The 26030-nt window shown below is 39.2% G+C and overlaps 1 protein-coding gene across 1 annotated transcript in view; it reads left to right on the top strand.

The window, feature by feature from the left end:
• Positions 1–25392, top strand: part of ANOS1 (anosmin 1) — a 79724-nt gene extending 54332 nt beyond the window's left edge. The window contains exons 6-14 of the mRNA XM_081907600.1: positions 622–751; positions 12282–12487; positions 13691–13835; positions 16822–16965; positions 21770–21867; positions 23099–23270; positions 23730–23950; positions 24087–24225; positions 24673–25392. Of these exons, the coding sequence (XP_081763726.1) occupies positions 622–751; positions 12282–12487; positions 13691–13835; positions 16822–16965; positions 21770–21867; positions 23099–23270; positions 23730–23950; positions 24087–24225; positions 24673–24731 (1314 nt within the window). The 3' untranslated portion in view covers positions 24732–25392. The remainder of the gene's footprint in view (positions 1–621; positions 752–12281; positions 12488–13690; positions 13836–16821; positions 16966–21769; positions 21868–23098; positions 23271–23729; positions 23951–24086; positions 24226–24672) is intronic.
• The last annotated feature ends 638 nt before the right edge of the window (positions 25393–26030 follow it).

Raw genomic sequence — 26030 nt, 5'->3', positions numbered from 1 at the left:
ATTCCATGAAGGAGTGAAATACAGCTATACATACAAACTGGTGTGGTGTGAAATTACTAATGAAGATCCAACCTACATCTGTGGTTCACAAGTTCATATGGTTGAGATAGCTCAGTGGTAGTTCACTTGCTCTACATGCAGACTGTCCCAGATTCAGTCTGTAGAAACTTTAGTTAAATTAAGGCCCTGATTCAACTAAATCATTGCACTAATGGGAGCCAGAGCAGCAAGTCCTTCTAGCACAATAGGGCTCCCTCCCTCTTTCCTGCTATGCCTCCCCAAATTGGCACTGTAAGGTCAGGAGAACCTTCAGAACAGCACATGTGGGGGTGGGGGTGGGGTGGAGGAGAATGGAAATTGGTCCATGTGGCAAGCATGTGCTGACAGTGATCTCCTTAGTGCTACTTTGAATTCCACCCTTTATCAGGTAGCACAGGAAAGACTCAATAAATAAAGAGTTGCTTGACATAAGGCCATTTTCTGTGCACCTAAGGATATGAAGAAGGGGAAAACCATGACCCAAGGCTTCCGCCTTCCTGAATAAACAAAGTATAAGTGAATACAGGATTCACTCACTCAGAGTAAATTAAGTCTCTGTGTTAACCTGGTTTCCTACTGCAGACTACAGAGGAGAGAATACAACTGTCCGACATCAGGCCAAGCAGGTGGTACCAATTCCGAGTGGCTGCCATTAACGTGCATGGAACTAGAGGCTTCACAGCTCCTAGCAAACACTTCCGCTCTTCAAAAGGTTGGTGCCAACATTGTGCATATCACATCTGTCTTTACCCTAACCCAACCCTCTACATTTCTGTGGTTGCAACTTTCCAACAGGTGATTCTTCATTCATTGAATCATTGCCTTTATGAATGGCTTCAAGGTAGTTTATCATTTTCTTTTTAAAGGTGCCATTGATCCTTCAAGCAATGCTGTAACGAATAGGCCTTCCATTTCAGTTTCTTTGAACATTATCATTAGTAATAACAACTGAGATTTCTTTATGTATTTGTGCAACATGGAACATCAAATGTGAAAATAATCTGAGACTGTTTATCTGCTGGCCTGGTCAGCGTCTAATACAGTTTGGCTTATATTTGAGCTTTACTAGTGATTCTGACTTCTTGCCATTTTAAGAAAACAGTTTTTGAACATTTAGAATTTCATTTCCATCTCTTATTTGCTTCTGTTTATGCTGTTACTAGGATGCAGCATTTCTATCTCATTGTATGTTGCTTTTATTTTCCAAACACGTTTCATGACATAATCATGTTTTCACACATAAACAATTGCTCTGGAAAAAAATTAAGACATACTTTCTTTAGTGTGTCTAAATTCTGGTTTTCTTTTCTTTTAAATTAGGAACATTTAATAATCCACTAAACTTTAAAAACACAAGAGTTACTGGATTAGTGTAGTCCTTAACAAGAGCCATTCATCTTCCTCTGGTTCATAAGTAAGTTCCAAAAGCAAAAGCCCCAATGTCTCTCTGCAAATAATACCTTAATGCTTATAAAAATATATATATAATCCAAAAATACACTAAAAAGACCTGTTTCATTTATGCTGTACTGCTACAAACGTTCTGATAGGGTAATAGTACTATTATGTGAAACCCTTATTATATTCAATTCAGTGCTACATTAAACTCAAACTGTTGTGTGACTGTGCTGATGGTCCAACAATATATTTTCTGAGTCCATGGCCAATTCACTCAACATATTTAAAGTGTTTTTAACACAAACATCATTAAAATCCTTCAAACAACAAGCAATAATTATTGGACAAAGTTGCAATTACTTCCTCAGTTATAGTATCTTAGAGTGGCTCCATTCTTACAATTGATAGTGATTAGTTGCTATTAATTTTTAACTCTCAAAGGAGGCAAATTTTTATATGCTTTGAAATAATAATGACCTTTAGGGTGTGTTTGTATGCGCCAGTGTGTGTGTGTGTGTGTGTGTGTGTGTGTGTGTGTGTGTGTGTGTGTATTTTATATATATATAAAATGCCAACCAACCAAGGTACCACAAAAAGTTTATAATTTGGTTAATATGTGTATTAAAAAAAAATGGTGTCAATACTAATTGAAGGCTGACATTTTATAATCTATTTCCTCTTTCACAACTGCAAAATGATATATTTTTTGAAAACCTGAAAGCATAATCCTGCTGTCCCATAGTAGATTTCTTTTCATGTAGCGAATATCACATTCTGAAAAGCATGTGCGAACCTATCAATAGACACTAGGAAGTGTTAATAGGTTTCTCATTCCTTTGGTGTTAGCAGGCTCTGTTGTCACAGAATGGGATGCAATACAAATGAACAGATTCCTTTCCTGCTGCCTCAATCAGGATAAAATTTAGATGAAGTTTAGTGGGAGTAATAAAGGCTTGCACTGTCAGCTAAATTTGTTGTTACCGTGTTCCTTTAATGATTCCCACACCGTCTTGTTTGCTTTTTAAAATGGCCTCAGACAGATTAAATAGTCTCTTTAAAAAAAAAACACTTGTTAAAACAAATGAATTTATTTGGCCATATACCTTAACGAGAACATATATGCTGAAGTATCAGCATGGAATAGAATCGCAAATCAACAATGCTTGCATAATTACTGGGGATGTGCAATCTGAAACAAAGATGAAAGATTCATTTAATAAATATGAGTGCTTTGTTTGAAGAGAACACCTTCACACATATAGTGGTATTTGAAAAGGTTTCCTTGGAAAATGGATCAGTAAACAATTGGGGGCCCCTCCCCAAGAGGTTCACAAAATACATGTTGGTGTCAAGTGAGTGGCAGGGGACCCCTATTCCTTCCTCCATTGTCGTCAAACACAGGAATTATTAATTCCCAAATAGGGCTTAAATACCTCTTAGTCAACTGGAGTACTAAGCATTGCTAAATAACATATTTGATGAAAAGCAATCTGAATTCTACAACTGCAACAAACAATTGCTTTTTACTTGTTCATCTCATTCACAGGTACATTAACTTAGCCAGTTTTGTAATACAGCTTTTAGATCTACAAGAGTTATATTTAGTAGGATTGACAGAGATAAACTTGGGTATTCTATCATAAGTTGCTTTCAACATAGGCTTTATATACTGATACCAACTTGAGTCAGGCCAGAACTTGTTTTTCTAGTTTAATAACAGCTTGGAACTCATCAAATAAGAGAAAGAAACAAGGTTGTGTTTTAGTTTACATTTTGTTTAATCTTTACTAAATGATACAGCTGCTCTTATTGACAGTTGACAGGCACAGACTATCAGTATTGTGTGTGAGCAACATAGCGCTTCATTCTCATGCATACAGGTGTATGTAGGCTACCAGTGTGTGTTGGTATTTATTGCATATATATTGTACTTTGAGAAGTAGTAGTAGTAGCAGCAGCTGTGTTTTTGCAAACCCATCTCCTTTGCACATGTGATAGCTTATAGAGCTGGTTATACATATTTTTGCATTATGCTTTTTTAAAAGCACCTTAATAGAAAAGTACATAATTGAACTATATATTGCTCTAATATGAGCTTAATTTTCAGAAATTGCAGGTTCAAGGGCTCCAGCAGTTGAAAGTCACAAGCCCTATCAAAGTTTCAGGATTTATATATTGTTATTTTCCCCCCCTAAATTATGACACAAAAAGGTATAACATGTAGGAAGGGGTGTTCATTGGTTTGCTTCATTAAGGTTAACCTGATCTTTCATAAAAATGTTATTGACAGCTTTTTCATTGTCACTGAAATACTTGACGTTTTTCTTCATAGGTGAAGGTGAACTTGGCAAATTTAAACAAAATGAATCTTAGCAGTTCGTTTCTTATACAATATGGTTAAGAGGTTCAGAAATTCATTACAATACTTTTTATGCAATGCTAGTATGCTTTTTGTTGTTGTTGCTAAATTTGTATTTTATGGTCTTGGGTGCAATCTAGATAGAGTTAAGCATGCTTGACTCCCATTGCAGTCATTGGGGTTCAAGCTATTAACTATGTACTTAAGCACAATTGACTGAAACCTAATGGAATCTAAGCATTCTTAAATTTCTGGATAACACTGCATTGCTCTTATCTCAAGAACCATAGGTGCAGCAGAAGGCAGTGAACACTCTACTGTTCTTGAGGTTAACAGTATCCAGTTGACATTGATATATTTGCATGTATTTCTTCTTGAATGAAATATGTTGTCCCTCACATTTTGGATGCAATCTGTTTTGGGTTATATCTGAATCTGTATAGGAGTTCTGGATCAGGATATTTATGTCTATATACTCAAGTAGCAACCACCTCTTCATTCTGTTTCAATTGATGCAAGAGGGAAGACATCTTCTTACAGCTGACACAATAAGCTCCTAGAAGAGTTACTTTACATCTACCGTACCTGTCTCAGATTTTTATTTATCCCACATTACTTTCAAAGCGGCATACATGGTGTGTCTTCCCCTCACCCCATTCGCATCTAGTGAATTGCCTTTAGTCACTGCTTTTGAGAACAGCTTTCAGCTACCTGGAAATAAATCTGGGAATACAGCACTTGTTGAAGAATGATGAGAAACATAATGGATAGAATGAAGAGGAAGATGTGTGTGCTTTAATGCTTGTCGAGACAGCACAATTTTTGTACATGGTTTTTGGGACTTGAGTACTGACTTGAATAAAAAGCTAGTGGGGATGTCGAAAAAGCAACCCCATCCCAGAAATCAGGCATGAGTTTTGCCATTTGGTAAGATGACTTTTATAATAAGAAAAGGACATGCGCCACTGAGAGTTGAGTACATACCTGCAGATTAGTTGTAAGATTGAATGTGACCTTAAATCTGTTTAGTGTTCTCTGCACTATGTTGAACGCCTGTACAATGCCATGGTAGCAGAACCAAAATTATGTCCTATCAACGAACAGATACGTATTCTTGTCCAAAAGTTGGAAACAGATTTTCTTCACTAAGGTGAATGGTGTTAGCATTTCCTACAAAATCAGGAGTAAGTGAAGCGGGCAGTATTGTTTTCACAGGACATAAATGCCCATGCTGTATTGTGATTTCATGCATACACATACACAGAGTGTTTGTAAAAGCAGAACAGACTCCCACTGGTAGCAATAAAATTCTCTCTGCTGTTCCTTTGGGGCCAATGAATTTTTTTTATATTGTTGCACAGCTGGTTTGTATGTGCCAATTCCAGTGGGCAAAGCATATCCCTTTGTATATGCCATGAAGCTGTTTAATAATTGGAAACTTGTCTGTGGTTCAGGTTCAATGGTCCTTTAAAGAGTTACATTTTTTTTTTAGAGAGAGCCGTGGGTGATCCCACCTTAAATTAGAAGAGAAAAGCACTCTCATCTAAAGTGTAAAAGGATTTTGAATTTATAGCTAAACCTGCAGTTACACACACAGTTGAAAATGAGTTTTCCAGATTCTTATGTACTTTCCCCCTATGGCACACATTGTGGAATGAATTCATTCATTCTCTTTCTTTTCTCTCACCATTTAAGTATGCTCACCAGTTAAATATGCAACACTAATGTTCATCCAGATGTGATACATTTTCAATGGTAATTTTAGTGGCCTCGGGCAGGTCATGGATTCTCAGGGCAGCCTAGAATCAGGGGTGACTCTGCTTTATATCATCTTCTTCCTCAACCTGCTTGGCAATACATGTCAAGAGCTCACATATGGATGTCAAATCTACCTAATTCTCTATGACTGCTCACCTATTGCCTGTGTTGAGAGTTCAGTTTAAGCTATCAGGCAACTTGCAACAGCTCTGTCCACCCACTGTGGAGACCTACTCAGGAATTATTGCAAGCAAACAGAACTACAACCTATACTTACCTGACCAAATGGGGGTAATGTTGGCTCATTATCTCTATAGCCAGGGCAACTCCACCATAGTGGAGATGGCTTTATTTGGTTACTTACTAGACACTCTTAGCAAATGAGAAGGTAAAACATCCCTGGATGGGGTTTCCCTAACACTGACTACATCTGTGTGGCTGTGTAGGCTACTTAGTCTGCACTATTGTCTCTGTCAGTTGTTTGCAACTAGAGGATTAGCATAGACTAAAACACCTTGCATGCCTGCACCTATTCATCCAGAGATCACTCCTTCCTCACCCTAACTGAACCCACTGGGTTGTGTACTACTGTACCAGCACCAGTCTTCAAATTTGCACCAAGAGGAATCCCAACAGTAAAATTTGGGGTCAGGGCTATCCCTTGGATAGTTTTTTTTTTTTTTGCTAAATAATCAGTATCCAACTGTTGATCTTTAATAAAACTAAAACTAAACCATGGCTCAAGAAAAAACCCTGTAGGCAGAGTTTGGCTTTGCTTTTGGAAAGGCTCTTCTTTGTCTAGACTGATCAGCTTTAATTTGCAAACCACACTGCCTTCGGCTTCTGTTTGAAGAAGTTTCCATAGACTTGGTGGAGCTGTGTTCAAACTTGAAATCTAGGTTGGAAAAGGAACTGGAATCATGATTTAAAGTTGTAACGAAGCTTTCTGATTAAGGACAGAAACAAATACCTCATGGGCATAGTTTGTTCGGTGCTTGTTAGCCAGTTGCTGTATTTGCAGTGTTTTGCAAGTGTGATGTTAATCTTGACTCAGAGGCTATTGCTTTCTGGGAGTGAAAGGTGTTATATCTGTCACATTGTTTAGTCCAAGGCTTGTTCACAATAAGGATAGCTCTGTGAGCTAAACCAAAACCCATCTGTTTATTGTTTGCCTTGACTACATAACTGACCACCAAGGACTGAATTGAAAAAAGACAAATATCCATCTGTGAACACCCAAACATATTCTGTATACTGTAGTTCCTTCACATACAATAGGTATGCTGAATAGCCTCATAACTTGATGGTAATGTAACATGCAACAGTAGCATTCAAACTAATATTGTGCATGCTTTTCATCTTCTAATGACAGGGCTTTACCTCACACAAATATGCCCGTCCATATTGGGTTTAAAGATGGTGAATGAAGGGACATATTTGTGGACTGAAAAGCTGATACATTATTACAGAATGTCAAGACTGTAAGATTAGGTATTCAAGTTTTTATAGAAGGTACGGTCTACCAACAACTACACATGACAGACTCTAGTACTGTCTTGGCACAGGTGAAACAGGTGTTGGCAACTTGAATAAAATATTAGTGGGGGCAGGCAAGCCCCACTCCAAATAATCAATTACAAGATACGGCACACGCACACCATTTGAATGGCAATATCCATCAATTGGGGGGGGCTGTCCCCCTCAAATATTTTTTGGGGGGCAAAGGGACCTCAGGCCCTAAGGAGTTGGCTTCTATGGAAATGTCTAACCACACTGCTGTTGCCAGATCAGTAAACCTCTTATCAGTGCAGCCCTTTCCTAATGGTGGGCATGGTCTTGGCTATTTCAGAAGTCATTCTGTGCCTTGCCTTGCTTGCCTTCCCTCTATGCTTTCTGCAGGCTATGAGGAGAGAAAAACAAAGCAGGACGTGCTGGGAAAATCAAAAGGCATATACCCATTTTACACTTGAACAGAAGCGTAGGCAAATGAAAGGAAACTAGAGGTAAGACAACAATTGCCTGTCTCCTCTTTCCAAAACATAGCAGTTTGCCTGAGGAAAAAAAGAGAATACTATTGTAAGACAGCTAAACTGTTCTGAGAAGTAAACATTCCCCCCCCCCCCAATCATGCAAGTAATGTTTACATTGCTCAGAAGTGTTGAGCAAAACACAGCAATAAATTTGCTGTGTTTACAACCCAGGACTTTGACTGGTATGTGTCAAGATGGAAGCACATACAATTCAATTTTCTCCCATGATAATGAATTATTTCATATCTACTAATCTCTAAATAGGAAGTCCTATCTTCCTTAATTGTAGTTGTGTCAGTTTGTATACCACAAATGAGAGGATTTTTCAGTGAACTCGTTAATCTTGGAGTTTATTTGATGAACTTAATGTGTCTGGCCATGGTCAGTGCATTTGGCATCTTATTTACCGTTACAAAAACAACTAAGTGAACTGTGCATTAAATGAGCAAATGTCAATGTCTATTTTTAAATGTTCGGTTAAATACAATAACTTTTCTTCTAGCTTGAATTGGGTTCATTTGGCTTACACTTTTGAGAAAATGTTCACTTACAATTCTATTTTTAACAAATCTGCAGAAAACAGTTAATATCTGCTACAGTGATGGTTCACTCACTGCCAAGTAGTAGCTCAAAAAGAAGGATGTATACACACACATACTGTGTGAATTATATGCAGCATGTTTTATCATTCTTCTGTTCATTTGTTTCCTATTGTTTAACATTGTTTCTAATTTTCTGGGACACATTTTTATTTGTAAATCATTCCGAGTAAGATTGATCATATAAAGGTTGGGGTATAAATGAATAATAATAATAATAAAACATCAGGAGTATCAAAAGATTTCTTCTAGCAAATGCATTTTTAAACAATGTGGCACTCTCTAGTTACCATAATATTAGTATACACACTGCTTTGGAGCCACTATCTTCCTTTGATTTTGACAAAAGGTGCAAAGGGGGGCTTCGTCTTCTATTAAAGGTAGATAAATATTCAGCACCTTCAAAAGAAAACCATTCCCATGATTCCTTGTCATTAAACTGGTTTTTAAAAAAGTTCACCTCTCACAAATATTTTCTTTTGTTGTGTACACTATCTATTCTTTTCTCTTTTTTATCTCTAGCATAATACATCACTGAAATTTTAAAATGCTGGAGAGTGTGCAAAAGTTACTTCATTTAGGCTAAATGCTAAAGAAACTAGTCCTAGAGAATTTGAGTTCTCTTTGTATTTTCAAAGCAAATGCATTTTTTGTATAGTGAATATGCAGTGGGGGAGCTTCATGCTCTGGAACCGGGGTGTGTGGCATGGCACACCACCCGCAGGGGCATGATGCGCATCCTGGGGGCATGGCACGCCACCTGTGGGGGCACAGCCGCGATTGCACCCCACCGGGATCGCGGTGCCAGGGGCGGTGCACTCCCCCGCATCCCTCTTCCTCCAGCAGTGTGAATATGCTGATGTCATAGTGAATATGACATTCAAAATGAAGTGTGGTTTTCAAAATACTATAGCAGCATTTCAGTATGGCATAGTAGACATGTGGTTTCTCTCGCAGCTCAATTGGCTGGGGCAACCAAACCAGATAGGAAGGGTACGAATAAAATAACAACAACAACAACAACAAGTCTATCAATAGCTATACACTTCTTGCCTTCTCAAGATAAAGCTACTATATCATATGCTAAATTACAACTGCTAGTTCAATCTGGGGGATTAAATTTTCTGAATCTAATACTGCATCATTGGGCATTTGTCATTCCTTAAGCAGTGAGGGGCTGAAGTCGAACTGATGTTAACAATCCTAAACTAGGCTAGTTTTTGATGAGTGGTTAGATGGCATTAACCTCATGTTATCTGGCTAACGCAGATAGGCCACTTATTACTGTGGCTCGTATAGATATCTTTTTACAGAAGGGGTAGCAAAATCCTACAGTTTGGGTATGCTCCCTAAAGCATCCCCTCCTTGTGCCATGGACTGGCTGGATGCAGAAAAGTGATGGGAGGCAGCAACTGAGGAACCCTCAAGGGAACACCATGGGAAAGAAGGTGCGGAGCTAGGAAAGTGGTGGTCGGATGACAATGTGTGGTCAGAGGAAGAAGGCTCAGACTTGGGAGAGGAGGATGTGTTGGAAGCAGAAGAGGTAACAGGGCTTAGTGAGCAAGAATAGGCTGTGGCAGAGGGCAATTTAAACTTTGAGGCTGAAGCAGAGGCTGGAGAGGAGAGGGGCTAGGAGGCAGAGTTGAAATAAGCTGCTGAAGAATCCAGGGAGTCTCTCCCTCCTGATGCGACTAGATCCCCTGCCTGCTGGTCTCCCAGACCACACAGAGAAATGAACAGAGCAGAGAAGAGATTGGTTGTGCACAGACAAAGTTTGCAACTGTTTGGGAAAGACCCTGGAAAGGAGGAGCCTTAGAGAGTGGTGCAAAGGCAGGGACCTGCATCCTCACAACTGCCTCAGTGGGACAAGTCCTACTGGGATGAGTTGCTAGGATCACTAGACCCGTGCTTATTTGAATAAAGAGTTAACTTCACTGACGCCATGCTTTTTTTATTGCCGACCTAGCCTTGACTCCAGCTCTGATACCCTGTGAGACCTACTAGTTTGGTCTGCAGTGCAAGGGTGAATTCTCTGGCAGTAGGGGCTATAAAATTGCAGTGCAAATTGTGCTGCATGTAAATTGCATTACTAGACAGAGGGCCTTCTCAATAGTGGTGCCCACCCTGTGGAACACCCTCCCATCAGATGTCAAGGAAATAAGCAGCTATCCTATTTTTAAAAGACATCTGAAGGCAGCCCTGTTTAGGGAAGTTTTTAAAATAATAATAATAATAATAATAATAATAATAATAATAATAATAATAATAAATTTATTTATACCCCGCCCATCTGGCTGAGTTTCCCCAGCCACTCTGGGCGGCTCCCAATCAGTGTTAAAAACAGTACAGCATTACATATTAAAAACTTCCCTGAACAGGGCTGCCTTAAGATGTCTTCTGAATGTCAGGTAATTCTTTATCTCTTTGACATCTGATGGGAGGGCGTTCCACAGGGTGGGCGCCACTACCGAGAAGGCCCTCTGTCTGGTTCCCTGTAGCCTCACTTCTCGCAATGAGGGCACTGCCAGAAGGCCCTCGGCGCTGGATCTCAGTGTCCGGGCTGAACGATGGGGGTGGAGACGCTCCTTTAGGTATACAGGACCGAGGCCGTTTAGGGCTTTAAAGGTCAGCACCAACACTTTGGATCGTGCTCGGAAACGTACTGGGAGCCAATGCAGATCTCTCAGAAGCGGTGTTATGTGGTCCCAGCGGCCACTCCCAGTCACCAGTCTAGCTGCTGCATTCTGGATTAATTGCAGTTTCCGGGTCACCCTCAAAGGTAGCCCCACGTAGAGCGTGTTACAGTAGTCCAAGCGTGAGATAACTAGAGCAGTGTTTCCCAACCTTGGGCCTCCAGATGTTTTTGGCCTACAACTCCCATCATCCCTAGCTAGCAAGACCAGTGGTCAGGGATGATGGGAATTGTAGTTCAAAAACAGCTGGAGGCCCAAGGTTGGGAAACACTGAACTAGAGCATGCACCACTCTGGCGAGACAGTCCGCGGGGAGGTAGGGTCTTAGCCTGCGTACCAGGTGGAGCTGGTAGACAGCTGCCCTGGACACAGAGTTAACCTGCACCTCCATGGACAGCTGTGAGTCCAAAATGACTCCCAGGCTGCGCACCTGGTCCTTCAGGGGCACAGTTACCCCATTCAGGACCAGGGAATCCTCCACACCAGCCCGCCTCCTGTCCCCCCAAAACAGTACTTCTGTCTTGTCAGGATTCAACCTCAATCTGTTAGCCGCCATCCAACCTCCAACCACCTCCAGACACTCACGCAGGACCTTCACCGCCTTCACTGGTTCTGATTTAAAGGAGAGGTAGAGCTGGGTGTCTTCTGCATACTGATGAACACCCAGTCCGAACCCCCTGATGATCTCTCCCAGCGGCTTCATATAGATATTAAAAAGCATGGGGGAGAGGACAGAACCCTGAGGCACCCCACAAGTGAGAGCCCAGGGGTCTGAACACTCACCCCCCCACCACTTTCTGGACACGGCCCAGTATTTAATGCTGTATTGTTTTTAACACTTGATTGGGAGCTGTACAGAATGGCGGGGGAAACTCAGCCAGATGGGTGGGGTATAATTAATTAATTAATTAATATTATTATTAATAATAATTAGGCTAATCTAAGGCTAAGTGCCAGTTGCACAAAAGTAATCAGAAAGTGATCTTTGAACTATCAGCTTTGGCCTAACAACAAAAATGTGTATTCTGCAAATGGATAATTCTGTCATCTTAGATTTTTAAAAATATTGAACCTTTTCCATTATGATACTTGGTTCCTGTAGTACATTTCTCTGGATTATTGACTTAATTTTTTATATAATGACCTAATTATTACGTGGTTGTGATTCTTTTTTCTTTCTTTTGGTAAATATTCATACTGTGTATGTTAACTTTATTTTCAAATGAATATTTCATTGAGTTTTCAGTTTATATCAATACAGCACACATCAGAAGCAGCAAAAAAACCAGGTTGTGGTTGTGCTGCCTGATACTCACGTATCTTGTAGCTTGCTATGCACATTTGGATGTTTACATATGTGTAAAGCAACACAAATTGCCCTCTTAACTTTACTTCTCCCCCACCAGACCCATCAGCTCCACCTGCGCCATCTAATCTCCGAATTGCCAACTCAACAGTGAACAGTGATGGAAGTGTAAGTGTCAAGATTATTTGGGATCTTCCAGAGGAACCTGACATTCCAGTCCATCACTACAAAGTCTTCTGGAGTTGGACAGTCAACAGCAAGTCTTTTGTACCAGCTAAAAAGAAGAGAAGGAAGACTACAGATGGGGTAATTAAATTTAAAAATGTGACACTGTAGATTCCTTGTTAACTTTGACTTAAGTCAAAGATACTTAACACCTTGACTTAAGATGATACTAAAAAGTAAAGAGAGAGAATATTAAGATGTTGGCTATAATCAAAGGGGAACATAAAAACTTTAAAGAAGGCTATTTATTTTTGTTGTGTGTGGAAAATAATAAAACAATGTTTGATTTCACACCATTGGCAACTTGTGGTTCATTCACTGAAGTAGCAGACACTAAATTTACTGTATTCAGACATTTCGGCAGTTGCCACTCAGAAACCTGTGTAGGCTACCGTTGACTACATTCACATTGTGGTAATAAAAAAAGCAAAATAGCAATATAATAGTTTAAGGTAGTATCTGGTGCCATTTAAACCAAATCTGATTGCGTTTAGTGTGAGAATAACAATAAAGAACACTATAGTCTTATATTACCCCCAAAACACATTTGGGCAACGACTTTCATATGCTCCACTGATTTGGGTTTTTAAAACTAAAACTACAGCAAGGGCAAAAGGCAAAAAAATGGTAAGAGACGGTGTGGGTATGTCACACTACTTTGCTGAACACAGATGAATTCATGATTCACTGGGACTGTCTGTGCCCTGCTGCAACTAAGCCCATAGGGTGCACTAACTGTTTGGCAACTAGTCTTCAGTCTGCATACCTGTAAAGAAAGATTTGACACCCCAGCACATACGGATACATGCTGTAGTAAGCTAATTGTTGCCAAATCTGATACAGCTCAAGTACAATAGTGTCAAATGTACTACAGTGTGATGTAGCCAAATGTTGCTAACTCAACAAAAGAAACGAAGGAAGAGGAGATGGTTCTAGTTGCTCCAGCTCTGAGTGCTAAAATTTAATTACCTTCCAATCCCATTTTTTTTAAAAAAACAAAACCTCAGCTTTTACAAATGTTTATTTGGCAAGTCCCCTTGTTGGATCAATGCAATGGCCAGCTTTGTGACTGGTAAATGTTTCCTAACCATCACACACAAAGCAATAAAATGTACCTATATTGTAGGCAAAATGGTTGCTTTATTGAATTTAAGTTGGCGTAGAAGACAGCAACAGTTTATCCACTTTCACCTGTTCATTTGATAGAACACACAACTTCTAATGTGATTGTGTTTTAGGAAATCCATCACTGAACTGTGCATATATTTTATTTTTTAATTATAGTCCCAGAATTATGTAGTTCTTGAAGGCCTACAGCCGAACAGTAACTTCATGGTGGAACTGCAGGCAGTTACATACTGGGGTCAAGTACGCCTGAAAAGTGCCAAAGTGTCTCTTTACTTCAGTTCCACTCAGACAGCTGTTAACAGTAAGTGCCGTTTTTAGAAAGAAACCTAACATCTCATAACATTTGCTTAAGGAGCTATCTGTCTATACGAATGTTCTAGGTGACACCTTTGCTACATGTCCAATTCATAGTTTATGCTCTCTGCTCTACCACTTCATTAGCAATCTACTTGCAGCACAACCTTCCTGTGTGTAGAGAATAGTTTGACTGATATAGCTTGAAAATTGCCTCCTCCTTTCATTCAGAGATGTGTGAGTCCAGAGGTGCATTGAAAATGAGTGCCACAGAGGTTAGTGCTGAATATGGTAGCATTTGAAAGAGACTGAAAAACAGATCCTTTGTTTCTTCTGAATTGGGTGCCCTTAGACACTCACCCAGACATGTGGGAGTTGCTGCTTCTTGTCCATGAGTACTTCCCACATGGCTGGGACCATATTTAAGTGACTAACTACATGGGCAGGACCCAGTCATGTTACACAGTCAGAATCTTCTCCCACGGCAGTGCTGATTCTGTGGTAAAGTCTGGAATCTGATCTGTCTGTGTGGTTCTTCTAGATTCTTTGGAGTTCCAGCAAGAATCTCTGAGTTGGGTAAAAATTATGTGTGTTATACGTCTAGCTCACGTTATGTGTCTGGCTCATAGATTATATGTTGTCCAGTGTTAGCTAAATGGAAGGCACTAAGAAGTACTTACACATGGGAATATGTGAACTATTATTCTCTTTTTATAGTTTGTGGTTGTCCCGTGAGAGCCAGTATTGGTCTTCAGTTCCTATAGCATGTACACATGCGGAGCCAATTTAAATGCTGCAAGGAGGCAGGAGATAATTAATAATTATCTACAGTGTACAGACAGCAAAAGCATGAGCATAGCTGTTATGTATTATGAGAGACACTGTGAGGACACATGTTATACAAAGAGTTTCATAATGCTAATTTGTATAATTTATGAAGCAGCCCTGAGTGATGTACGGCAGGAAGACATGTGTCTTGTCTCCCAGTCAATATATTGAGGACATTCTTTTGTAAAACACCAGTCTCAGTTCTATTTATTTATTGAGGGATTTCAGGAAATACATTATGTAAGGTTAAATATCTGAAATCAAATTGCTTTGTTCATCTTCTTGGCTAAAATGTTTGATGTTTAAGTGGTCACCATCAATAGAGTTTCTTTTTGTACATGTTACGTGTGTCCAACTTCTGAAACTTCATCTAGTTTCCCTACGCACATTAGAAGTGATGGAGAAAAAGAGTAGTTGTTACATTTTTACGTTTTGATGGTTAGCTTACATTCTCTGCTGCATATCATATTCAATTTGCAGTGTACGAAGTCTTTGCCAGTCTAGCTTCAGTTACCCTAATCTGCTCATGTGAATTTTGTGGTTTCAGCAGTTTATAATTCACTTGCTCTTTCCGTTACCACAGCTAGTTTTAAATTCACACCTTCAGCTACTTTGGGACTTTTAATATTTTCTTGACTTTCCTTCTTCCTCTTTTGTAGATCATATTTCTGTGAAATGTGTTATCTGTCCCATCATCCCCCCCCAATTGATTTTTATATTTTGGATTGGCAGTTCAGAAGCAGTGTCACAGATCACTTTACCTATTGTTGCCTACGCATGACTTGCAAAGGTCTAATCATTGTAGTCCTGACACTAATAGTGTGTTTTATATTGCAAACAGCCCTGTGAAGGCAGTATAGAATTATTATTATTATTATTATTATTATTATTATTATTATTATTATTAATAATAACTTTTGTGTGACACAATCTTGGCAGGTGGTGGTACTGATGGGTTTAAGATGACCTTCTTTGTAAAGCTTCATTTTAATAGTTAGCTCATGAGAAACTGGCATGTCCACTGTCCTAGATTAGTTTAACTAGGAATTCTTTTTGTAACTCGTTTAAAGGGATTCTACCTTAAAATGTGTTCGTGAAACACATTCTCCTATGTAACACATTCTCCTATGTAATCTACAGAACTGATAAGAGTTATCACTACAACTCACTTTAAAAACACTGCTTTAGGGCTGTCTAATATTTCCTGTTTCTTCAGCAAATAGCAGAGAATGTAGTTATGTGAAGTCTGCTATCCATTTCACCTTTGAGGTTTCCCCCCACATATTCTGTTCCAGTTTAGTTAATTTATATTTTTTGGGTTGGCTCTTGTATATACAAGTTATCGTTTTACTAACTACTGCTTTGGTTGGCTCTATATAAGGCCTAGCCAAATATTGCATTTATTTGAATGTTCAACTATCTGAATAATATGAATTCATAATGGCTGCAATTCATTTTGATTCACTTTGGCTATGAATATATTTCATGATCTTCCAAGGGAATTTTTGGTTTCTTTGAGAAAGAAGCAGAAAATAAGATAATCTGAGAGAGAGAAAAAAGTGTAGGTATTTGGATTTATTTTTTCCAGTTCATTATTTATGTGAAAAGGGAGGACTGGCAATAAATAATAGTACTGTTTGAGCATAGTCTTGTGTGTTTATATTTAATCTACATTTGTAGAGATTCCTCCCCAAAATATTGGGTCGGAAGTGTGGGCATGCCCCACCCCAAACGTGCATGTTCTCAGGCATACTCCAACTATGTCTTTATGTGGCTGAACAGCTTTTAAATGTGGTTTCATGTAATTTTCAGTTGTGGCTCATGCCAGATCTTGACCTCTTCAAATATGATAAGTCCTGAATGGGACCGAAGCTTTCAAAAAAAGTTAAATCCAGATGCTTAAGAAAGGGGCAATTTCTGATTCTTAGGATATAGCTACACCACATTTTTATACCATTTTTAACCACAACTCTCTACATCATTCCTCTTCCCCAAGGAACTCGGGAATTGTAATTTAATGGGATGTCTTACTGTATGTGTACTTTTCTTTTTTAAAAAAGCCTACATTTATGGAATAATTTGCAATATCCTGTGAATTCAATGGAATCAAAGCAATGCCCTTCACCAATGAAAACACAGATTTCCCACTGATGTTTGTTTTGCAGAAGAACAGGTATCTATAGTTGAGAAAGCAACTGATGCTGCCCCATCCTTTAAAGGAAGAAGACCCACTCGTCTTCTTGAAATCGGAGTGCCTTTTTATCAAGATGATCAACTTCAGGTGAAAGTGTATTGGAAGAAAACAGAAGGTGGGTAAAAATCTATTTGAAATCCAGATAGGTTCATGGTGACCCAACTACAGAAGGACTTCTGCTAGTTGTACAAAGTTTGATTAGCATTTTAGGAGAAGGATAATAAAATCTTCTGGGAATTTGTGATGAGAGCAGTTGTGGACTAAATATACTTTTTGTTACAAGTGAAGAAATTGAAATACAAGTCACAGAACCACATTTTAAATACAGTACCCTTTTGAATTATTTATATTTGCATTGTCCCCACCATTTCAGCTCTCTAACCTACCATATTTTCCAGCAATTTAGTGCAAATGTTGTATTGAGACCAATCACAGGACCTTTTGTGGAAACCCCTTCGCACCTTACAACAAAGCTTTGTCCTGCCTCGCCAGAAAGAAAGATTCTATGTTTTGATGTGATTCTTTACAGAGTTAACTAGGGTATATGTTTAGTTGTAAAACTCACAATAGAAAATTAAGCGTTGTAGCCAACTAAGTTCTACTCAGAGTAAACCCACTAAAATGAATGAACCTCGGTTAGTCATGTCCATTAACTTCAATGGATTTTCTTTGAGTAGGACTGGCATTGGAAAGAATCCAATACATTTCTATCAAAATACAGTATAATTGGAGGCTACATGTTTAATGTGCTTCCTCCTTGAATACTATCTGTACTATTGAATATGCACTATAGAAGCGAAAGCTGTTATAAAGTGATGCAAACTAAAATGCAGATTTAATTAAGCAGTAGAACAATTCTACTCAGTGATTGAATTATAGAAGCATTTTAAAACTAAGTTGTGGATTTAGCCAAGCAGTGCAGTGCCAGATTTAGGGTGGTGCGGGTGGTTCCTGCACATAGGGCACTGAGCTGAGGGGCGAATAATAATAATAATAATAATAATAATAATAAATAATAATAATAATATAATACACCTATATTCATATAAGTACAAAAAATACTATGAAAATAAGAAATATGAGGTGGGGCATATTTTGTCATCACCCAGGGTGCATATTACCAAAGTCTGCCCCTGAACCAAGCCAAAGTGGACCAGCACTGTGTTCCTTGGCTTTCATTTATTCTTACTGTTTACATGCTTTGATAAGTGCTGTTCATCTGGCTGGTAGCTGGTTCTTGGCACTTAGGAAACAAGATATTTTAAGATTAAGGTGGCTGAATTGGAGAAATATGATAACGTGCTAAGCATACACGTTGTGTGAGAGATTTTATAACTTGGAAACATAATGGTGGGTTTGTGATGCTTGTCTTGACTTGCCTGTTTGCTTAAAATCCATTTCACAACGATGAATTTTGCCATCTTCCTAGCTTTAAAAATATATTTTTTATATTTCCCTAAAAATAAAACAAAAACTTAATTAGAATATTATTCCTTATTCCTGTCATTTTAGATTTATCAGTTTGTGATGTTTGAAGAGCAAGGCTATTTTCCCTTGGTATAATCTTCCTTTTTATGTGACTTCGCTGAGCATATTGTAATAGACAACATCCTTTTTTCTTTTTTTAAAGAAACTATTTCCCCCTTATATGAGCTGTAAGTGACTAATGTTGTTGCTATTCACATACAGGGATCTAGGAGTATGTCACTTATTCAGGGCCACCCAGCGAGTTAATTATTGAGCTGGGATTTAAATCTCTGGAAACCAGGTTCACATATATAGTGCTCTATCCAGTATGCCACACTGCCTGAAAGCATTTGTGGAATGCAAAGAATGCAGTATCTGGAATAGTTTGTTAAAATCTTAATCACATTTTAAAATGAAATTAAGCCTGAAATACTGTTTTTATGATAGCAATAATACATTCACTTTTGGATGCGTATTAACATGAATAGACACATGCCTGAGGTAGTATAAAAAGTTTAGGAAATATTCATGATTTACTTAGGTATAATTGTCACTGAAGTATATAGCAATTAGGTGAGGACAATGGGTTTCTGTTTTGGAAAAATAAAAGATGTCTTTCATTTGCTCCTTTTGACACAGAGCCGGGATAAGAGAAATGCTGTAGATCCCACAAACAGCCTGAATTCAACCCTTGTCAATGAGGGGTGGGGGTGGGGGGTGCTTGCGGCTGCATTTTTTTGGCCATTTTAGCTGTGTGAAATTAGAAATTATGTGCTATTTATGTAACACAGGGGAACTTACTCAAATGCTTTTAACTCTTTGGCACTGGGAGCTGACAACTCTGGGAGTATGTTGCCAGGAACAGATGCATGCTCAACTCTCAGCCTGAGATGATTAACTGCATGTGACAATTAGGGTCATGTGCAGTACTGAAATTGCTAAAATTAAAGTTTCTCATGTCACCCTCTCCACTCCACTGTTTGATGAATATAGAATTGGGAGTTTCGCATTTGTATGAGACGCCTCTAAGTCCTTTCAGTGTCAATATCCTCAAGCCTTTAAAGTAAAACGTTTCTTCCCCTAATTTTTAAAGGCTTTAATCGGTTCGTATTTACTGCAATACAGTAATTGTGATCACTTTGCCATTTAAAGTAAGAAGCTTTCTCACCCTTGGCCCTCTGATCTCATTGGTGCTGGGTTAGGTGGAAGGAAGTGGCATGAGAAATCTAGTGCTTATGAAAGCCATGAGATTTTGGAGGCAGTCTGGAGAATTGGGTAGCTATTGGGGATGCACAAGCAAAAAAAAGTATCAAGTATTTCTGAAAGGCCAGTTCTGATGTGCACAAAAAACTTGAAGGTACTGTGGATCACCAATTCTGCTTCCTTCACTTCACTCTTTGATGGTTTCCTGAGAGCCCAGCAACTTATGTGCAGCAGCAGGGAGGGTGGAGAGAGCACTCCCAGAATATTTTTGGACATTTTGTCATAAGGACTCTGAGACTAGTAGCCCCTGTGGGAGAAGACACATGCTGAGGTTATGGGAGTATCCTTTGCTGTTACCACCCTCTTTTTCTGCCCTCCTCACCTTGATACTCCTCTCAGGTATTCAATAGGGATGTTCAGTTTTGTGAGCACTTCTATTCAAACATTCTAGGAGCTATTTGGCTTCCCCCCACCCCAGTCACCATGAGGTTAGCCAAGTTACGTCAAATGTGGGATGCATATTTTCGTTTTGTGCTGATTATTTTATTATCCTTTGGGTCATTCACTGTTTTCCCCAAAGGCTGCACACGGAGTGTCTGGAGCAACACAATTACCTTTTAATGATAAGTGTTGCTCACACTTAATATGAAACTGTGTACTATACTCAGGCACACCCTGGGTGATTTGTTATATATGAGTATCTCAGAATGACTGCAGTTTCTCAGTGTAGTGTACAATATCTGCTCTTCCCATCTGAATACTTGTAGTTGTTGGATGGTAAACTTTATCTCTGGGTTTTTAATGAAGCAAAATCCACCATAGATCAGCACTGTACCACAACCATCATGCAGACATGTAGAGAATCTCCTGTCCTACACTCAACTTGTCCAGTATTATTTTCAGCAAATGGAAAGTGTGCTAGCTAATAAATAAACCTTGGTTCAACAGTAAGGACTGCACTGGAAATATATAATAAGCTAGAGAGCAAGCATAGCTTGTTGATTGATGCGCATGATTTACACATGGCTTTCATTGATGTGGCAGATTCCAAACCACAGTGGAACAAGCAGTACTTAGTCTGCTGTTTACTAAGAACCTGTTCATGGGCAGCTGTGCCTGTGTCATAGGCAGCTTTGTTATACTCAATAAAACAAAATAGATCATCTAATGCTGTCTTGAGTTGAGCTCATCCCATCATTATGCAACTGAAGTCTACCTTAATATGGCCCATAGTGTAACAAGTTGAATTTGATGCTTGGCCACACATGCAGAACATGTGCAAATCACTGTGCCATCAAAGACTAGAAACACCTAGAGGTCATCATGGGCAGGCTGTTTTTATGGTCACCTCATGTAGAAGTAATTGTGATAACAGGACCTAATACAGAAATGATTATGTTTGTGAAATCTTGCATTGAAATAAATGTCCAACTAACAATAATAAAAAACATTGAAAAACAGGAACAAAGTATTACACCTTTGCTTTATTGGTTAATTTTTTTTTAGCTTTTGGTACACATATACTGGGTGTGCACCAGCACAAAATGAGGGTGCCAGTGTAAAATAGAGGCAAAAAAGAGGTAGACATTTAAAAAATGGGTGTTAGTATTCTATACCAGTGAGTGTCATCACAAGAAAGTTCTCTCTCTCTCTCTCAGCTATTTCATGCAGCTGATACTGATCTTAATTAAAGTATTCCCTTAAGCAAGGATTGCTGACTCAGGCCTTCTTAAGGTTTTTGCTTTTGTAGAATCAATAGGAATGCTCATTCATTCATATTGTTATCCACTAATGAGATATAAAACCAGTATTCTTTTTAGAATGTCCTCCACACCAAGAAATTGAAATATGTTTCTTTCTTGGGTATAACATGGGTGCATGCAACCTTTCAACAAGAAGATGAAGCACGCGGTTCCTTCTCACTATCCATTTAGATCTTGTGTGGAACTGCATCACAATGTTCTGAATGTATAACAAGTTAGAAAGTTTGCACAGACTCCCTTTGATCATTCACCACATATTTTGCAAGAGAAGGCTATCCTGTCTTCTGTGGAAATAACAACTGATTCTTACATTTCTGCTATATTATATATTGGCTTAGCTTTGTCCTTTTTACTTGGTTATGTTTTCCTTTTTTTGTACATGAGATTGTGAAATACTTATGAATGATGAGGGACTGGCAGTGATTTTTTGAAAGTTGCAAGTTCTTTTAACGTGTAAATAGTATTTTCCTATTTTGTTCCATTAAGATGCCAGCAGCAGGAGCAGATATCATGTCCAATGGTTCCCAGAGTCCTGTTTGCACAATGATACAAAAGGGTCTGAAAAATCCAGTGGTATAACGTATGTAAGTAGAACTTTAGTAATCAAAAATTGAAAATAGAAAGAGGGGTATCTTCCTAAAGAACATATGGGGGTATGGAAACTATCTTTATAAAAAATCCATTGCATCCAATTCTTCTCACTGTTTTCAGAGGAGCCACAACAGAGGAAACCTACCTCTCCTGTTATCCCATTTATCATCCTATACCTATTCCCTTCCATATCTAGCACAGACTCCTTGTCCTTACCTTTTGAAACCTCATACTATCTTATGGTCCTTATTTCTCATTATGTTCCTATCCATGAAATCCTCCATCTCTAGCACCTAAGCCAGCCAAAGATCTCCTGCTACATTAAATGACTCTGCTGTTCTTCCTTGCTGCTTTTATGTCTGAACGTCCCCCCTAATAGATGATGCCTCCTCAGCCCTCCCATCTTCAAAGCACACCTCAAAAGCTATCTATTCTGTGTGGCATGTGACTTATATCCTTCATCTTTATTCCCAACTGTAAGCAAGCTGTAAGAAAATGTAATTGCATTTCCCCCCTCCTGTCCATTTGGCCTATGTAAGGTTAGTAGTGGTGTGTTGTGGTGGTTGCATGGAAACTCCTTCCTGACACTAGCATTACTGCTGCTTACCTGGGCAGGGAGCAGGACTGCATAGCTGTACTGGTGCATTCACATAGCCCTGATCTCACTACACCCCCACCGTGCCCCAGCCATTTCCAGGTAAGCATTAGTGATGCTGTGTTGGGATGGCAGCTCCGCCACACATGCTACTACTGTGTAAGACATCAGAAAGAACAAGAGTTGCTGATTTGTGATGGCTCTCATAAATTCTGGATGGTCAAGTAGTTTGAGGACTACTCTTCCACTCTGTGTCCTTTGGTTTCAGAGTGCTGCGATGCCATCAAGTAGCTTGGATTTGAATTCTTCCATTATGGTGATGACACATAGGCATAACTTTCATTTCCATAACCAGATGCTAGGTGGGTGGTGTAAACTCTGAACTGGGGTTTGGAGATAGTTCATGTCTGGACGATGGTAAGCATACGTTGACTAGGATAGGATAGCAGAAGATGACTTAACTGCGTGATAAGGAAACTAGTCATTTAATTTTTGTAATCTTGTTTTCTAAATCAAAACGACTAGCATAGATAGCTTGATGTAGGGGTGGAAGTAAACATTTAATCTGAAGCCAGATACCTCAAATGAAAGTTAATAAACTGATTTATATGTAAACTATATTTTTGTAGGAAAACTATATAATTCTTCAAGACCTGTTATTTTCCTGCAAATACAAAGTTACAGTCCAGCCAGCAAGATCCAAAGGCCAATTAAAGGCTGAAAGTATTTTCTTTACTACTCCACCTTGTTCTGATCTTAAAGGAAAGAAGCACAAGCACATCAATTGCCCCACTGAAGGAGGTAAGCAGAGATCTGGAAAACTGGCAGAATTTTTATTTTTATTATTATGTATTGAATTTGTATCACTCCCAATACCAGCAGAACTCAGGACGGCTCACAACATAAAATCACAATATACACAATCTGGTATCTCTTGAAAACCATTCCGAAAGATTAGAATAAAATAAAATTATGAGAGAGTTCATTGTAAATAGGCGTGTTGGCAAGTCAAAGCAGGTGGAACTCTGGGGTGGTGGAGAGTCCTGCAAGCAGTCAGTTCAGAATCCTGACAAGAATGAGCTCTCCCTTACCTATAGCCCTCTAGGGAGGGATGCAGGGAGGAAAAGTGAGAATCAGTAAAATAGGGGCAGAATAAGTGAAAGAATTCTGTGTGTCTATATTTTTTATGTGTCTATGTTTTTAAGCTCAAAAGAAATGCTAATATATTGTTTCTTCTCCTTGTGATGATGATTTTTGCAGTTCCAGTTGTCCCCAAAGTGTTGGCCAAGCCCGAGAATCTCTCTGCCTCTTTCATTGTCCAGGACATCAACATTACTGGACACTTTTCCTGGAAAATATCAAAAGTAAATCTTCACCAACCCATGACAGGGTTCCAAGTCACTTGGGCAGAGGTTACAACTGAGAGCAGACAAAACAGCTTGCCCAACAGCATTATTTCCCAGTCACAAATACTGCCAGTAGTAAGTATCTGCTACTTCTGTGTTGTGGGATAGGAGGGAAGACTTGAGGGGACAATAACATGTGCACCATTGTAATGAACATCTTTGATCTAGCTAATGCTTTTTTTTCTTTTTACTGTTCCTATTTTCTTTTAAGGATCATTATGTACTGACAGTTCCCAACCTGAGGCCATCGACTCTCTACCGCTTAGAAGTACAAGTTCTGACAACAGGTGGAGAGGGACCAGCTACAATAAAATCATTCCGAACACCTGACTTACTGATGTCTCCACACAGTGAGTATTGACAATTTATGGGGAAGTATTTTGAAAGATGTCCAGGTAGTATATCTGTTAACTAGAAGATTATTTGTTCTTCTGAGGTACAGATCACACCTGGCAGGTACTTTGATGCCCATACAAACCTTGATGGAATACCCGCTCAAGGGTATTTTTGTTTGTTTCATTTAAACATGGTGGAACCAAACCCTGTTGCCAGAATTCACCATACACTGTGGCCTTGATTCAGTGGCTCAGGTTTGTGCACCAGACGTCTAAGAAGCAGGAAAACTACTGGTGCCTTCAATGAGCAGCTTACATGTGTGCCAGCCTTCCACCGCCCAGAAAACGCCCCCCCTGCTTATTTAATCTTCAGAGTGATGCAAAAGATAATATTTTTTCTTCTACCAATATTAATACAGATTTGTATCAGTCATAGTTGATTTATAATGTTTTCCTTTATAGGACCTCATCTGAAGCAACACCACTCACATCATTATAAGCCGCCACCTGAAAAGTACTAAATTGCATTGGATTATTAACTAACTGGAAAAGAACATAAAAGAGCTCTTGCGAAAATATCAGAAAAACGCATCTGTATTGGACTATGAAATGGTCTGTGCTTTCAGTGGATGCTCATCATTTGAAAAAATGTTTTATGAACTCCAGGATGAAGTATGCCAGGCAAGGATCACGGTATTCACGTAAATAGAAACATCCGACGTCTATGAAAATTTAAAGAGTATATGAATATAGTGATTTACCAGCATCATAGCGTACACTGTTTGACATTCACACACTTCTCAGTCTTTATTACTGTCTATGTGCATGGTGGTTTTTTTGTATTATAGAGAGTTTTAAATGTATAGATGTAAACAAACATTTATCTGTTATCAATTTACTATATCTCTGATCCTGTAACTATTTGTCAAGAGAAACAGAATCTGTTGACAGGGCAGTCTCCAGCTCCAATGCAAGCACAACTACTTTTAGCTGCATGGTATAAATTCCCTTCCCACTTCTGTTTCTGTGGGCCAGATTAATTGTTTAGATGGCTACCACCCACAAATCCCATATTTTGATTGGTTTAATGAGGACCTTTGATGCACTGTGGCAGATGGGAAAACCTCCCCCCCCCCCCAGCTAAAGTGTTATCATTCATTTGTAAATGCTGCCAATCCCAGATGATCTTGGCAGAAAGGTGTGTGCATTAGGAGAAATATACAAGAGGTTTGTTGGCATCCATCTGTCCCAAGAGACAATGGCAGGAGTTGCTGGAAGGAGGCGTACAAGGTGCCATCCAAACATCTTAGGGACTCTCCTCCAGATCTGTGTAGGGTTTACGCCTTAGCCTTTTCTTCTCCCAAAGATAGCTTGCAAGGCACTGGAGGTTTACGATCAGAGTTTTCCTTTTCCTAGATGGGCTACCTTCCCAGGTTGATTATCCCCATTTGCCCCTCACTTCCATCTACAACATGTGCAGAAACTGTCATTTTGACCATTAGATCCATTATTGGTCTCATCCGCTCAATCCACTGGAGCCTCTCTCTGCATGCAGGGGCAATCCCTAACTGACAGAGGCTTTGAGACCCATTGGCTACCATCACCTGGTTTAGCTGGCCAGTTGAAGCCATTTCTCGGGTGTGGCTGCTATCACATGCTGACAGCTTTTAGAAGCCACGGGTAAGAGCTGAGTGCAGAGTGAGGACCAAAGGTGGACAAACTACCCCAGAAGGAGCATGACGTGTCCCACACCAGAGATACTACACCTCCCCCAAACAAGAGGTTTAATATCTAAATAATAGTGGCTTTTGTGTGCATGC

This window comes from Podarcis melisellensis (assembly GCF_964234715.1).
Source record: "Podarcis melisellensis genome assembly, chromosome: 4".
Taxonomy (NCBI): Eukaryota; Metazoa; Chordata; class Lepidosauria; order Squamata; family Lacertidae; genus Podarcis; species Podarcis melisellensis.
This window is presented reverse-complemented; position numbering and strand designations above follow the sequence as displayed.